The 16,388-nt window shown below is 50.1% G+C and overlaps 3 protein-coding genes across 3 annotated transcripts in view; all 3 read left to right on the plus strand.

Moving 5' to 3' along the window:
- Positions 1 to 15,732, plus strand: part of LOC144123026 (uncharacterized) — a 253,091-nt gene extending 237,359 nt beyond the window's left edge. The window contains exon 16 of the mRNA XM_077655952.1: positions 15,384 to 15,732. Coding sequence (XP_077512078.1) covers positions 15,384 to 15,575 — 192 coding nt within the window. The 3' untranslated portion in view covers positions 15,576 to 15,732. The remainder of the gene's footprint in view (positions 1 to 15,383) is intronic.
- On the plus strand, positions 1,636 to 3,675 carry LOC144126348 (uncharacterized). Its single transcript, XM_077660413.1, has 4 exons — positions 1,636 to 1,702; positions 1,955 to 2,262; positions 2,907 to 3,308; positions 3,672 to 3,675. Exons 2-4 carry the CDS (start codon positions 1,976 to 1,978, stop codon positions 3,673 to 3,675), a joined length of 693 nt encoding a protein of 230 aa, XP_077516539.1. The 5' UTR covers positions 1,636 to 1,702; positions 1,955 to 1,975.
- On the plus strand, positions 5,272 to 6,231 carry LOC144126349 (uncharacterized). The gene has a single exon (XM_077660414.1). It carries the CDS (start codon positions 5,272 to 5,274, stop codon positions 6,229 to 6,231), a length of 960 nt encoding a protein of 319 aa, XP_077516540.1.
- Positions 15,733 to 16,388: the final 656 nt, after the last annotated feature.

Raw genomic sequence — 16,388 nt, forward strand, 5'->3', positions numbered from 1 at the left:
GGAGACAAAACATGCCACATTAGAGACCGCGTACCGCCAACGCTACCGTTTAACACGTACAGGCGCCCCATCTCTAAAGGCGGAACCGCATGGCGCGTTTTCCGCGAGCGAAAAACGCGACGCGCGGTGGACGCCCGCGTTGGCGTCAACGCGCGAGCACCCGCACGAAAAAAGGGGAGCGGCGCCTTCGCGGCGCGTTTTCCGGGTTGCCAGACAACGTAACTCCCAACCAGATGAATTGTCCCTGCTACCGCATATGTAATATGCCCTTTAACTTACACAACACTGCAATAGAAATAATCTTAGTGTAATTACACAACGACATTTTTTTTCCGAAGTATATTTATCAAGCTTAATTTCAAGCAGGAAGAGTGTGTGCGAAACTGCGACTATGTACTTTCTGTATGCCAAGAGGCCGCTGCTTGTTTACAACTCGACATAGAAAATGGAGTGTCGGGCGCTTACTACAGAGCAGAAGAGGCGATTGCTACTGTTAAGAGGGATGCTGATTCTGAAGCAAGAACAAATGCGGGTCAGGAGGTCTATTTGGGTGCGGCCTGCATGGTTGAGAAGAAAGCAAGAGAGCGAGTACCATACACTGGTAATATTATTTCAAATTGTTTTGTCAGCATTACCGATGAGAAATGAAGCCGCGAAGCTAATGTGTTTGTTATATGCAGTTCAAGGTCATGAGGGAACAGGATCCACAGCTATTCTTCAAATATTATCGAATGACCCCAGAACTCTTTGACCTAATTCATGGCCGTGTGCGGGAGAGGCTCACAAAGATGCACGTCGTTCAGGAGCCCATCTCACCTGGCGAGCGCCTGGCAATGACATTAAGGTAACTTGTGGCATGAATCAATGTATGGCCCACTGTAGTGTTCACTTTGTATTTGTGCTTGATTATTTGGCACCAACACATTTCTCATAGGGAAGTTGACCAGCCAAGTGCAGATGTAATATGCAGATGTAACTCAGATATGCGCAGCACATTGGTGTGACATCGATTCATGGTATTCTGTATTTAAAAATTAAATAACGCCGTCCTGCAGATACTGAACTTGATTAAAAGCACGGCTTAAGGAATGTATTATAAATAATGATTAAACAACCTATAAAGCATGTGCTGCATAGTTCTGGGTCTCATTGTTGGTCTGAAAAGACACCTGTGGGAGAATGGACGTTTGTTTATACTTTCTACAATGCTTGGCATACGTCAGGTATCTATGTTCAGGTAATGCCATTGTTGACATCGCCAAGGACTTCCGTGTCGGGCTGGAGACTGCACGAGAAGCGATCCACTTGACTCTCCAAGTGCTGTGGGATGATCTCGCTCCTCAGTATATGAAGGTACGTCATTTAGAATGAATACATGATGTTGTGCATTAACAGTCCACCTCTTGTTAGACCCAGGCTATTTTTCTAAGATTGTGTGATGTTATCTAGACTTACTTAAATCCTCTGGTGGCTTTTCTCTAAGGCACAACTTTTGTCAAAACTGTGTTTTAACTATTTCATGTAATTGGCATCACTTCTGTGGCTTGTACCCTTGCACCCGCCAAATGATCAAATGTGGCGGAGCATTGCTGATGGCTTCTGGAAGAGGTGGCAGTTCCCGAAGTGCCTCGGATCTGTGGATGGCAAGCATGTTCAGATTGTGGCACCAGCAAACTCTGGCAGCCTATACTACAATTATAAGGTAAATGACACATAAGTAATGAATATTTGAATGTCTTGATTTAGATGCAAAAATCGGGGTGTTGAACCTTGTACATATAGGTGCATGATTGCACGCACTCAAACATTGACAGATTCACTTACTTGAACATAAACTGTTTTTAGGCCTTTGAATTTTCTGTGTTTCAGTGCTGCTTCCTACCCAATTTCTTTTTTGCTTTTTCTTGTGGCCGTCTATCGCTCAAAAGTGCCTTTTTGTGCTTATTTGTTACAGGGCACATTTTCAATCGTCCTTATGGCTGTAGTAGACAGTGGATATCTGTTTCGTCTCGTCGACGTTGGGGCCCTTGGCCGCTTAAGTGATGGAGGCGTCTTCAAACGCTCTCCAATTGGCCGAAAGCTGCATGCTGGCCTGCTGCAGCTGCCTTCACATTCACAGCTGCCTGGCTCCAGCAAAACACTTCCGTTTGCCTTTATAGGGGATGAGGCTTTTCAACTGCGAGAAGACTTTATGAGACCATTCCCTGGATCTAGGGAAGACCCAGCTGAGCGAATATTCAATTACCTTCTGAGTCGTGCACGGTGTGTATTTTTACATATCCTCTTGAAAGGAAAAGTACATCATTTTCATCTAGTGTTTATTTTGACACCGTAATTATGCTCTCATGCAAAGCAAGTTCCATGGTATGAGTGTAACAAAATGAAAACTTTGGTAAATTAGATAAATGGGCTAGTTGTGGATTCATCCGCACTAAATAAGAGGGGAGCAGTGGGCAAAAAACTTCTACAGGAGAATAGGTCACACAGATGGAATGTTCATGTTGTCTGCTCTCTTTTTGTGCGTTGTTCCCCCGCCTTTCCTCTTTTGTTCAGTATGAGAACACCGAATACCTATGCGGTAGCTTGAAAAGGTAAGTATTACTGCAAAAGCTGAGACAGAAAAAAGTTGTGGTTTCAACATTATACTATACCCCTAACCAACTCGGTACAACGAAATACCTGTTATTTTTCATTGTTTCTAATAGACGGTTAAAGACACTGTTTCCTCATTTCTTATTGCTGCCACAAACTGATACTCTAATTCTGAGCTTGTTTTTTTCCCTGCTGTGCAACTTTAAATCTATTTACTTAGCACAGCTAAAATTTATTTCCATATAAAAACCAGATTTTGTCGTTTGTACCAATCGCCTTGCTGTGAATGCATTTTCCTTTTTTTATTTTTGCAGGAGATGTGTAGAGAATGCTTTTGGCATTCTGCGGGCACGGTTCAGAATCTTTCGTGGCCCCATCAACCTGAGTCCTGAAACTGCCAAACGGGCTGTGAAGGCAGCGTGCGTGTTGCACAATTTTTTGTGCATGGAGTCCAATGGACGCTCTTTATATAGCCCCGTTGGATTTGCCGACCATGAAGATGTATATGGCAATATGATTGACGGTGCGTGGAGAGCAACAACTGACACAGATTCGGCAACATTTGGCCTGCAGCCAACGCATGCACGGAAGTGTGCTCACTTGGCATTGCAGGTGCGCAAGCAGTATGCAGCGTTCTTTGCGAATGAAGGAAAAGTGCCCTGGCAGTGGAAATTACTAGAAATTGATGAACCCAATTGTGAAGAAGTGCAAGAATTGTGCCTCAATATTGTGGAACTATTTTCTGGAAAAAGATGGGCTTCAGAAGAAAAATTGCATTGTAATAAATGTTTAACTATTTTCTTTTTTCACTGTTTGTCGAAATTCGTTTTCCAAAATACACCGACAACTCCCCGTTCTTCACTGACAGCTTTATTCGTTGTCCACATAACGAGCTGCAACTTGGAGAAGTTCCATCTCGAACTGTCCTCGCAGACGCTGTGGGCATCGTCTGTGTTTGTCCCCAATAAAAAGCCCGAACAGTTCCGATGCGTCGGCTCGTTTGGAGGCCAATTCTCCTAGGATCCCTATCTCTTTCTCAAAAGCCTTATCATGGCCCCTCTTCCTTTTTTGTGGACCAGATGATGAGCTGCTGGCTGGTGATGGCCTTGATATGGGGCTGGAAAATCCAGTTCCATCATCCTGTGTAGCGGTGGTGAAGTCGGAAGCATCCAAAGTGGCTTCAGCTTCATTGATAATAGGTCCTCCAGTCTGGAGGCACTCTGTGCTCGTTTCTTCGAACAAGACAAGGTCTTTATCTATGAGGTTCCCGCTCGTCCTACATGGATAATACACATTGCAAAAGCACACTATATTTCAACATTTGTGTAAAAACGATTTCGAGTAATGTGCTTGATTCGAAAGAAATACTCACTCAGGATATTCCAGTGCATCAAGCAGAAACAGCAGCTGATTAAAATGGGGCCACCGCACATTGACGACGCTGTCCGCGCCGGCGCCACTTTTTATTGCAGTTACTTCTTTGCGTTTTTTCATAAAAGTATCCCGCAAAGATTTCCAACGTTTCATTACTTGTGTCACTGTAAAGCAGTAACAAAGTGTTAGTGTGAGCAATTGACATATGCGCTCGCAGGAAGGTGATGCAACTAATGAAATGTGCTGCGTAAATTTATTTTCTGCAGTAAAGAAAAAACAAACTCGAGAAGCCTGCATCAGTCCACTCTAGCTTCCTACTGCTAGTATTTACTTACAGGCATATTCATGCCAATCAGATGTCAAGAAACAACGCAGCTTGCAATGATCAAACTTTTTCTCGCAAACAAAAACGCTCTCTTCCAGCGAGATTAGTACGAAAACGGGGGGGGGGGGGGGGGCGGGGGGGGAGGTAAACATGCCAAGTTCACACGCTTGTCGCGGCGGGCGAATGAATGTACATAGAACAAGCAGGGCAACAACATCACGTGTGCACAGATTTGGTACATACCGTCTACGCTGAGGGCAACTGCTATAGCTCGCCAAGCCTGGTCACGCTTCACATTGTTTTTATAGTCGCGGTCGCGCACGTCCCACAGGACGCGACGCCTCTCTACTTCCATTATCAGGGCCTCGTTAAATGTTGCCTTGTCCATTTTCGATGAAAACACGACACGATGCGCGAACAAAATCACGATAGCACGTGTTTTCTTTGACTCACGCGCCAGTTCTGCCGAGAGAAAAAAAAAATTGCACCAAAGAGGCCCCGCCGAGATGCGCAGACAGCAGGGCCATCTGGTGGCGAAACCAAAAAACACAGAATGCCACGTGACCAAATGCCACGTGACTTTCTGAACTCTGATTGGCGGACGCGCCGCGCTAGGCGTTTTTTTCTACTTCGAGCAGCAGCACGCGGCGGCGCGATTTCGTGTCGGACCATACTGGGCACGCGTCGAAATGACGCGCGCGTAACACCATCCGCGCGTCAATCGCGCCTGAAATCGCGCCATGCGGTTCCGCCTTTACGGTACACAGTCTCGAAGCGAAGAGGCCGTTGTTCTGTCGCCGGGCAGTTGATGAAGACAAAGACGCTGCACCTAGGGCTTGGGTGATCTGGTTTCTGGTGTGTCTTCTGTGTACGGCCTATCGTTCCTGCTGCTGAAATAACCCCGTAATATTTGGTGGTTTTGCTGGGTACTACACCACGCCCTGGACCTCCGCAGCGGTTGTGAAATTGGATCCAGCACTATGCCATCCAACACACCTCCGGCCACAGAGTCAACCCCAGAGTCAACCGTTGTCGTGGCACAGCCCCGCGACCCGGGCACCTTTTGTGGCGCCGATGCCGTCGATGTTGAAGATTGGCTGGCCATGTATGGGCGTGTGAATAAGCAAAACCGCTGGGACGCGACCCTCATGCTTGCTAACGTGATCTTCTACTTGGCGGGCACGGCGCCCGTCTGGTTTGAGACGCATGAGGAATACCTTACCTCTTGGGACACCTGCAAGCAGAAGCTCCGCGAATTATTCGGCGAGCCAATTGGACGCAAGCTCGGCGCTAAAAAAGACTTTGCTTCTCAAGCTCAGTCGTCCACCGAGTCTTACAGCTCTTACATCCAGGACGTCCTCGCTCTTTGCCGTAAGGTAGACAGCGCCATGTCGGAGACCGTCAAGGTGGGCCACATACTCAAGGGGATCGCTGACGATGCTTTTAGCCTACTCGTCTGCAAAGACTGCGCAACGGTCGACTCCGTCTCAGTATGCCGGCAGTTTGAACAACCCAAACACCGCCGCATTGCTCCCCGTTTCGACCGCCTTCCGAACACGGCGGCAACACCCTCCTGCGAAGACCTGCCAAGACTGCAACAGCCGTCCAATCCTGCCGATTTAACCCGAATTGTACGGAGAGAACTGGAGGCTATGACTCCCGTCGCCTTCGCCCCTCAGCCGCCCGACTCTACCATTGCTTTGGTCCAGGCCGTTGTTCAACAGGAGTTCGCGAACGCGGGCTTAAATTCTGGTCTGCCCTCTGCGTCGCCCTGTACGCCAACCATCACTCCGTTGGTTGCTGCTGCTTCACCGACTCCGGCCATCCTGCCGCGTTACCGCTACCAGAATCCTGCGGACTGGCGCACCTCAAACGACCGGCCTATCTGCTTCACCTACTCTTGTGTCGGCCACATTTCCCGACAATGCCGCAGTCGTTAGTTTTCCCCGTCTCAACCTAGCTATAATTATGATTGTCGCATGGACTGTGGACCTAGCTCTAACTGTGATCGTCGCGCCGACTACGGACCGCGCCAGGTGTCTTCCCGTGCTGAGTTCTCACACGCCCAACACAATCAAACCCCGCGCAGGTACAGCCGCTCGCCTTCACCTCATGTCCGTCGCTCCCGTTCGCCCCAACTTCAAAGCCCGTCCCCTCCGCCCATACCTGGCTCTCATTCGGAAAACTAACGAATGCTGCTCCCGGAGGTGACGCTGTATTAACGACCCGGCCAGAAAATCTTCTCCTCACCCCCGCTCCTCGACGCAACCTTCTCGATATCTGCGTGGACGGTGCACCAGCTACGGCTCTGATTGACACTGGCGCTCAAATTTCTGTCTTGAGCTCCTCCTTTCGCCGTCGTCTGAAGAAGGTTGTGGCACGCACCGTTTCCTCAGCCGTTCGTGTCGCCGACGGCAGTACTGCTGCTGCGGTCGTTGGAATGTGCACTGCGCGTGTTTCCATTGCCGTTCGTCTCACAGCCGCCCTGTTCACTGTGCTCGACGACTGTCCCCACGATGTTATCCTCGGCATCAACTTTTCAACAATCCACGCGGCGCTAATCGATTGCTCCACTGGCCTTCTTCTTTGGACCTGCCGCTCTGCTTTGAAAGCGCCGATTCCAAGCCGCCCAGCTTTCGTGCCGCTGAATTTACTCCCCTGCCGCGCGATACTGCAGACTGTGGCCCAATGTCCCCGGTTCCCTACGTTCCTGATGGTGCCTACGTCACTTACCCAATCGAGGACGTTGTCCTTCAGCGAAACGTCATTCTTCCATACACCGTCCTGACCGTCATCAGTAACCGCACCTACCTCCCGAGCCTAATGATTTGCCCTGAGGAATCGTACTCGCTGAACTATTTCCTTTGGCCGAATGCACATTTTCTGCTCTCGCAGCTGAGCCTCAGTCTGGTCTCCCTGATCCCCGCTCGACAGCTTCACGTCCGGACGTTATTTCTGCAATGATCGCGGCAGATTTGCCACCTGACCACGCCAGTGCGCTCTCCACCCCGTTAGTTTCCTACAGTAAGGTCTTCTATTTTGGGAATCGTCCTCTCGGCCAAACTACTGCTGTGACCCATCGCATAAATACTAGCGATGCCAGCCCCATACATAGAAGGCCGTATCGTGTCTCCCTTCTCGAGCGCCATGTCATCCAGACGGAGGTGGACAAGATGCTGGCGAATAACATTATCGGTCCTTTTAGCAGTCCGTGGGGGTCCCCTGTGGTGTTGTTCAAAACGAAAGATGGCAGTAAGCGCTTCTGTGTCGACTATCGCCATTCTTAATCAAATAACAAAGAAAGACGTTTATCCTCTTCCGAGAATTGAAGAAGCCCTCGATTGGCTACATGGGGCCAGATATTTTTTTTGCTGTTGATCTCCGTTCAGGCTACTGGCAAATTGCTGTTGGCGAACGGGATCGTGAGAAGGCAGCCTTTGCCGCCCCCGATGGCCTGTACCAATTCAAAGTCATGCCTTTCGGCCTCTGCAACACTCCTGCCAACTTTGAGAGCATGATGGACTCGCTCCTGCGTGGCTTCAAATGAACGACGTGCTTGTGCTACCAAGATGACGTTGTCGTTTTCTCCCCAACTTTCGAAAGCCACCTACACAGTCTTTCTACTATCCTTGCCGTCTTCCGCTGCGCTGGTCTACAACTTCAAGAATTGCGGCTTCAGCCATCGCCAAATTAAGGTCTTCGGCCACTTGGTCGATGCTTCTGGTGTCAAGCCCGACCCTGACAAAGTTCGTGCAGTTTGCGAGTTCCCCCCTCCCCTCCCACCCCTTCTTCCTCAAGAGATGTTCGCAGTTTCCTCGGGCTCTTCTCGTGTTTCCGCCGGTTTATCCCGAACTTCGTCGACACGGCCGTCCCCCCTTACCTCCCTCCTTAAGATGTACCTTTTTTCCTGGAGCCTTGATCGAACTCGCGCCTTCACCGCACTTGTTCCGGCCCTTACTGCTCCACCTGTACTGGCCCATTTAAACCCTTCTGCGCCTACGGAACTTCGCACCGACACCAGTGGCCATGGTATTAGGGCCATCCTTGTGCAGCGCCAGCACGACCACTTTCGTGTCATTGCCTGTACGACAGCCGCCTGCTATCTCCTTCAGAACGTGACTCTTCCATCACTGAGCGGGAGTGCCTTGCACTTGTTTGAGTGTTAGCAAAATTCCGCCCTTATTTGTTTGGGAGGCCCTTCTGCGTAGTTACAGAACCACCATGTCTTGTGTTGGCCTCTCCTCTCTTAAAGTCCCTACAGGCCGACTGGGTCGCTGGGCCTTGCGCTTGAGGAATACGCACTTACTGTTGTCTACAAGTCCGGCCAGTTGCACCAAGACGCTGGCTGTTTGTCCCGCCATCCTGTCGATCCTCCTGATTCCCACAATTATGATACCGTGTGTTTTGTTCGTCTCGGACTTTCTACACATCGGCGACGAGCAGCGCCGTCATCCATCTCTAGCCCTATAATCGACCGCCTGCGAAGCGTTGCTTCCGATCCTGCTGTGAGCCTGTTTGTGCTGCATCACGATATTCTGTACCATCGCAATATGCACCCTGGTGGCGCCGACCTCTTGCTCGTAGTCCCGACGCATCTCCGCTCCGCAATACTTGCCCAGTTTCATGACTCTCCTACTGCAGGGCACTGCGGCGTGTCCCGCACGTACGACAGCGTGCGCCGGTGATTCTTCTGGCCTAGCCTTTACCTCTCTGTCCGCGGTTACGTTGCTCCTGCGATCAATTTCGGCGCCGGAAAGCGCCCCCGCTCCCGCCTAGTCGCCCGTTTCAGCCCATCGACATTCCGACTGACCCATTTTTTCATGTTGGTCTCGATCTGCTCGGGCGTTTTCCCACATCAACTTCCGGGAACAAGTGGATTGCCGTTGCGACCGATTACACTACCCGGTATGCTATCACGCGCGCTATCCCGACTAGCTGTGCCTCCGATGTCGATGACTGTCTCCTCCATGACGTCGTCCTGCTTCATGGCGCTCCTCGTCATCTGCTTGCAGATCGAGGCCCCTGCTTTATTTCTAAAGTGGTCCACGACCTTCTCTACTCGTGCTCCACCCGTCACAAGTTCACGACAGCCTACTATCCCCAAACAAACGGCTTTACTGAGCGCCTTAACTGCACCCTGACGGACATGCTGTCTATGTATGTCTCCGACGACCATCGTGACTGAGACGTCAGTTTACCCTTCATGATGTTTGCCTACAATTCCTCACGCCATGATACCACCGGATACTCCCCCTTCTGCCTGCTCCTTGGCCGCGACCCGTTGCTACCCTTCGAGAGCTTACTGTATTGTGACCCTTCTACTAGCAGTTACGCTTATGACGCCATTGCTCGTGCTGACGCCGAACACCAAGTCGCTAGGGATCGTCTCCGCGCTTCTCAGACCACTCAAAAACGTCGTTACGACCTTCATCATCGTGACGTCCACTACCCTCCCGGCTCCCTGGTATTCCTCTGGCTCCCTGCATGCAGTGTGGGACAGTGAGAGAAGCTCCTGTCTCGTTTCGTCGGTCCTTACCGCGTATTGAGGCAACTGGGCGATGTGACCTATGAACTCACGCCGCTGCACCCCCACTCTCCTTCCGTGGCCCCCTCCACACAGCTTGTGCACGTCGCCCGTCTTAAAGCCTAGCACTCGCACCCACCCCGTTAGGTTGCTCCGAGACTGAATTCTCCCGCAAGCGGTGAGGGGGGGGGGGGGGAGGTAGTGTTACGGTACACAGTCGCGAAGCAAAGAGGACGTTCTTCTGTCGCTGGGCAGTTGGCGACGACAAGGACGCTGCAGCTAGGGCTTGAGTGAACTGGTTTCTGGTGTATCTTGTGTGTACGGCCTGCTGCTGAACTAACCCCGTAATAATATGGAGTGACGCCTTTAGGAAGAAACAGCCAAACAGACGATGGGCCCAGCTGAGCGTGCTTTGTGGGCATGCGCTTTCAACTTCGCTGTGTCGTATTCCACTGACGCACAGAGAAATCAGCGCTCGGCGCTTGTGCAGCACGCCGCCACTCCGCATGCGCAGGTAGCTTCGATGCAGCGGGAGGTGTACCCTAAGCTCGCCGGCACCTGTGTCCACTTGTCGCTTTCAGGGCGATCTTCGCATGCGCTGTGGCGGCGAGTGGTCCGCGATAAGTGGTATCAGTGGCGGTACGGGCTATGCTAAAAATTTCTATTATTCCGCTGTTACCTTACTACGCTCCTTCCGCGGCAAACCTGACGGCGTACAACGACACAGTGCTAAAGTGCACGCCTGCCGGCGTATTACCGTTCATAAATAGCTATCTTCCAATATTGTGGTTTACAGGGGTTCACCGTTAAAAAGGACCCACGGTATGAGGGACGCCGTAGTGGAGGGCTCCGGAATAATTTCGACCACCTGGCTATCTTTAACGTGCACTGACACCGGACAGTACACGGGAATTTCGCCTCCATCGAAATTCGACCTCCACGGCCGGGACCGAACCCGTGTCTTTCGGGCCAGCAGTCCAGCGCCGCAACCACTCTGCCACCGCGGCGGCCCTGGAGGCAAAAGAAATATTTTGCTTCCTTCTGCATTTTATTTTTGAAAAATTAAGCACAATTAATGCTAGCGCAACGACACCGTATAGGCTCGACACAAGGAACGGGCCTTTTGCACCTGCGCTGTAAAAACGAAACACAGTTGTCGCCATCACCGGCCGACATTGTGGGTAAGGGGCAGCGCATAGACGCGCTTTTTTGCGTTCGGGATCTAAAGGCTAGGATACGGTGACCACATGGTTGGTGTGCGCGCCACGAGTTTTAATCTAATACCAGCACTTTTTTTCTCTCCCATTGTTTCAGCAGTAAATGCACCTTTCGCTGCTGGGAAAACGGCAGCATAACCAGAAAAAACCAGTTCATTGATTTTTGCAAAAATAAAAGAGCTTTCAAAAATTGAAGTGCCACTTCAAGAAAGGTCTAGCAAACCTTGCCCGCATCATAGCTTCAAGGCTTTTAAGTAGCAGGACAAGAGACTGCTGAGTGCCGGATATCTACAACATTTGATTTCAGTTGCAGACGGCCTTGTGAAAGGCAGCAGTGATGCATACGCTCACAATTTGACACATCAGTAATCTGTGGACCAGCATTACGACGTAAAGTCGTGTTCACTGCCCCTTACGACCTCTGAAAGCTGTGCAGAATTACTGATCCTGAGGTTACAGTTCAGCAACAAATCTGTGGCAGTTAAAACAAGTGGGCATTAGTTGAATTTGCAGAAGGTGTTGTTTATCAAATTTCCCTAAGCGGCGCAAAGGAGAATGTTAAACGAACCAGGAGATGCGTGAATGAAAGGTTAAGAGAGCATGCCAACAAAAACAAATAATTCATCAGAAACACTTAATGGTGCCCTGAAGAGGAATCTGACCTTGCCTTTTTTACCGCGGGAACTTTGCCTACACGTTCCGGGCATTCTTGGAAACTTCGAGTTATTGTCCTGTACGGTCCATTGCCTTAATGAAATCGGATTAAACGTCCCGGCTCCCGCCCTTTTTTTTTAAACTCAACGCGGTATTTAGGAGTCAACCAACGCGTCAGCAAGTCCCGCGGCGGCTTGCCGCTCTGCCATCGGCGGAGTGATACGTAAATCAAAGAGTCCACGTGTATTTTTATCTCCGTGGCCATAATTTGCGGCTATATTGTCTGTGACTGAAACTACTTATTCAAAGAAACCTAACAATACATAATGAAAGCGAAAGGGAAGCGGCCACTGGACTGGCTGAACGGCACTTCACGCGTTGGTTGACTGAGCCTATACCTACCGCGTTGAGTTCAATAAAAAGCGGGAGCCGGGACGTTTAATCCCATTTAATTGAGGCAATCGGCCACATAGGATAATAATTTGAAGTTTCTAAAAATTCCAGGAACGAGTAGATAGAGTTCCCGCGGTAAAAAGCCGAGTTCAGATTCCTCTTTAGTGCACCTTTAAGACTGCTTACATATAGAAATGCGAAAGCATTACTGTCCCTGGGTGCATTGACACACACACACGGGGCGGGGCGAAAGGCTTTGTCCCCCCACATTTCCACAGTTGGGAGCAATCGTATTCCAATGGCAAAATGGGAGTGCGGGTTGTCTGTTCCAATGGCAGATCGGGATCAGACGACGATCCCGGATCGCTCCGTGGAGCAACGATATTTGCTCCGCCGAAATCGGCAGATTTGACCGGAACCCCGCGCGACGTTTTACTTTCCCGCGCCTGCTTCCGGTCATGACCGGCTGCATCCTTCCTGTCGTCGCTACGCGGTGATCCGGGCAACGTACAAGCAGTATTTTTTTACTTTTTTGTAATTGAATTCTCCCAAATGTAATTATTTTTCGTTTTTGTTTGCGTCCGCACAAGTTAAAACAAAAAAATTTTCTTAACACGATGTCAATTCCATCGCGGTCTATTCTTTGTGACCGCTTTTTAGACCAAAATCGTTGACTTGTTTGAACCTCCCGCTCTTTCCGACATCAGACGACGTGTACTCTCTAACCCTAGGAGCTCTGTAAATAAGGAAGCAATCTGCAAATTTGGCGCGTTTCATCACTAGAATTTTGTGGTGCGGGTATCATCGCACAAAGCGAAAGCTTCGTGCGCCTTTTGTTTGCCGTGAACGTGAGAGACAGAGTGGCGGCAAGGACGAATCGCTGGTGAAGCGAGAGGCCGTGCTTCGATGGGCGCCGCCATGTTGCCTGAACTTGGAGCTATTCTTGCGCTGAAGTGCCCCCGCGGGAACGCATGCATTCCATTGGTAAAATGGGAGGGAGTGATCTCCGCCTGAACTACGCGCTCTGTGATCCGGCGGAGCGCTCTCGATCTGCCATTGGAATTCAACATTAGTGACGCCAACCCGAGCAGGGGTGGCTCACGCATTCTACTGTGCCGGCTCGCCCGCGCCTCGCCCATTCGCACTTCCCGGAAGACGTGTCCGGCTTGACAGCGTGAGAACTGTCCTTCGGACGCGAAGACAAGGCTCTCTCTGGTGGGGGCGATGGTACAGCGGCACCCTCTCTTTCCGGCGAGACATGTGACGGGGGCGTGTCCCTATGTTGAAGTGGTGTTTGTGCTTGCGTGTGCGTGCGTGTGTGCGTGTGTGCGTGCGTGTGTGTGTGTGTGTGCGCGCGCGCGTGCGCAGCTAGGCCACGCCCAACCTGGCGACGACCTCCTCGAACCTGGGGAATCCCAGGGACCGGACCCTATTTAAAACCGGACGACGAGTGCTAAGAAGGAATCCTCGATCATCCCCAGATCTTCTCAGATCATCCAACCTTCCCCCATTACCCTCCAATGGGTTCCTAAATATTGTAAATAATGTAAATAAAACCCCTGTACAGTTTCCTTCACAACCAAGTCCGACGACGTCATTCGTAGAAGGGATCTGCGGCGCTGAAAGCCAGATTTCTCAGATCATCCAACCTTCCCCCATCACCCTCCAATGGGTTCCTAAATCTTGTAAATAATGTAAATAAAACCCCTGTACAGTTTCCTTCACAACCAAGTCCGACGACGTCATTCGTAGAAGGGATCTGCGGCGCTGAGTCAGCTAACTCAAGGACCCCTCATCTCTAACACGATTATATATAGACGAAAGACATGCATAGTAGAGTCACTTTATTTAGTGACTCTAATGCATAGGATTCTCTCAAGCGGTGGTGCTCCGCTTCGTGTACATCATACGGCTATTGGGGGCGTCGCCCTATGTTTCTTGCCATCGCAGGGATTCTCTTTCCCATGTGGGAGTAGATACCCACACACGCCGCCGGCTTGTCTCGTAATGGGACTAGTAATTATTTCCCGATAAGAATTGAAGGTCTCTTTGGTCCTCGAAAGTAGATGCAAGCATGAAATGCATTGCAGGAGAGACGAAGTGGATTCTACAACGGCTTCTATATATGCCATGATACCCCCACTCGAGGCTTGAGAAGCCTCCGACACTAAGCATTTTTCTTCGCTTGCTTCGCCGCTTTTGATGTGACAGGAGCCGCTTTCACGTTCTCTCTGCCCTCTCACCGCTGCCCCTCGGGTGCTGCGGAAAGGGAAGGTGATAACCGCGCCGCTGTGTGACGCGCATTCGCAGGCGTGCTAACGAGCGCCTTCCTGTCGCGCAGTTTCAGCATTAACCGTGAGTGCTACCGAAAATATATATTTTCGGAAATATAAGAAACGGATATGCGCATTCCTGATGGTGACCTGAAAACCAGCGCATAATTCAGCCGCCTAACTGTACCTCTAAAAAATGTTACCTCTTTGATATTAATAAATCAGCCTGCTAGTCGGCACGTCCTAGCTGTATTCTGAAGCACGCCACCGCTGGCGCTACTAACCGACTAATGCGCTCTTTTAATTCAGAAATGCTATCTTAAAAAATTATTAACACTTTTTACGGAAGCACCATGTACATGTCAAGCATTATTTTTCTGTTAACAATCCGTACGATGCATATGAAGTTCGCTTCTAATAAAAAAAATGGTGGATGATTTAGCCTGGTTAGGTTAAATGCGAATCAGTTGCGGTAGCACTTCAGTTTCGGCTCCAGGCTTGGTTTTCAAGGTGAAGCAGGCTTCGGACGAACCTCAGCGAAATCGGGCTTAAGCTGTGCCGATAGGGTATGACGCGTTAACGTTAATGGTTCAATGCCCATATATATGCGGAATTGCTCATTCTCTACTTTACATTCATAGATCGCTGGGTGCTCTCATACTACTCGTCAAGCAGTGGTACCGCGGTTAAGCGATGCGCCACTGCCCTGCGATGGCAGGTGCTGCCACCCGTGGACAACCTCTCGCGGCAAATCATTAATAAAAAATAATGAAGACAATAAACTCCGGCACGATGCGACCGGACAGACAAAAATGTGAAATCGCTGAGTGGCGGCTCAAGTGCTCTAGCCTCCAGAAGCTACACAATTAAGACAATTTTTTATTGCTGTGGCTTCTGAAATCGAAGTGACTTCACTTGAGCCGCTAACAGTTTTTGCTTTCGCACTGCTCTGATTCCACCGAGAGACGTGCTTCTGTAGAATACGGTGCACTCATTTGCATTGTTATTGGCTTTTCTGGCCCCCCCGACAGGCCTACCTGATGGCTATGCAGCTGAAGACAGCCGGGATTCAGACAATCGCCTTCATCATCGAGCAATACGAGATGGATGCCAACAGCACCGTCACAACCCTGTCGTTCGATCAAGCAAGAAACGTTCCCTGCAAAGTGCACCAGTTCGGCATCACCAATCGTACCAAGCTCCAGCTTCGCCGTGTTCTGTAGTACGCCTCGCTTGAGACGCCGCTGCCTCCGACGAGAATGCGGGCGCGTTTCCAGCGCGTGGCCAATGGCGGCAAACGCTTTTTTCAAAAACTACTGCGGGTTGATTTAGCGCCGTTGGTAGCGTGGCGGTGTTATTCCGCTCAGTCACTATCGTTTTTTTTTTGACAGCTACTGTGTTCGTTAACGCAAATCCTCCAAGCTAGGTAATAAAATTTAATTCACTCTCCTATTTTTCCAAAGCTCCCAATTGTTAGGCTGCCATTGCCAGCTTATCCGCACCGCTCCCGGCTCTTCTGTGCCGACGGACAAACTCAAAAACCTCATGTGGGCCTACAGTTCGCGGCGGATACAGCCGCGATGTATCGCCGCAAGGAAAACCTTTCGGCTAGATCGGCTGGATCAGCACTCTTTAACGGTCCGCTTGTCGCGCACTCTTAGTGTGTCCTGGTTCCTCTTAATCACCTGGCTCGCACAGTCTCGCACATAAACCTTAAAACTATAATAATCGCTACAACCTTGCTAGCTACTGTAACAATCGCATCACCCGCACAAAGTCACTGAGCATTCGTGCAATTTATACAGAGAAAAACGTCACTAATATTCGGAGGACCAGCTGAAATTTGGACGCCATGCATGCAAGTGTAAACATGTCCGCTAGAAGAATCAAATATTGTACGCACAGGGGCTCCACTGCCGGCCATTTTTTTTTCTGGTAGATTAGGAATTCCAATCATCCAGCGTTCATTCTAGTGCGGAGGACACTGAACGCCATTGGTGATCCCTTTTCTTGCTTAGAGCGGAATGTGATCATTC

The sequence above is a fragment of the Amblyomma americanum genome, chromosome 3, assembly GCF_052857255.1.
Source record: "Amblyomma americanum isolate KBUSLIRL-KWMA chromosome 3, ASM5285725v1, whole genome shotgun sequence".
NCBI lineage: Eukaryota > Metazoa > Arthropoda > Arachnida > Ixodida > Ixodidae > Amblyomma > Amblyomma americanum.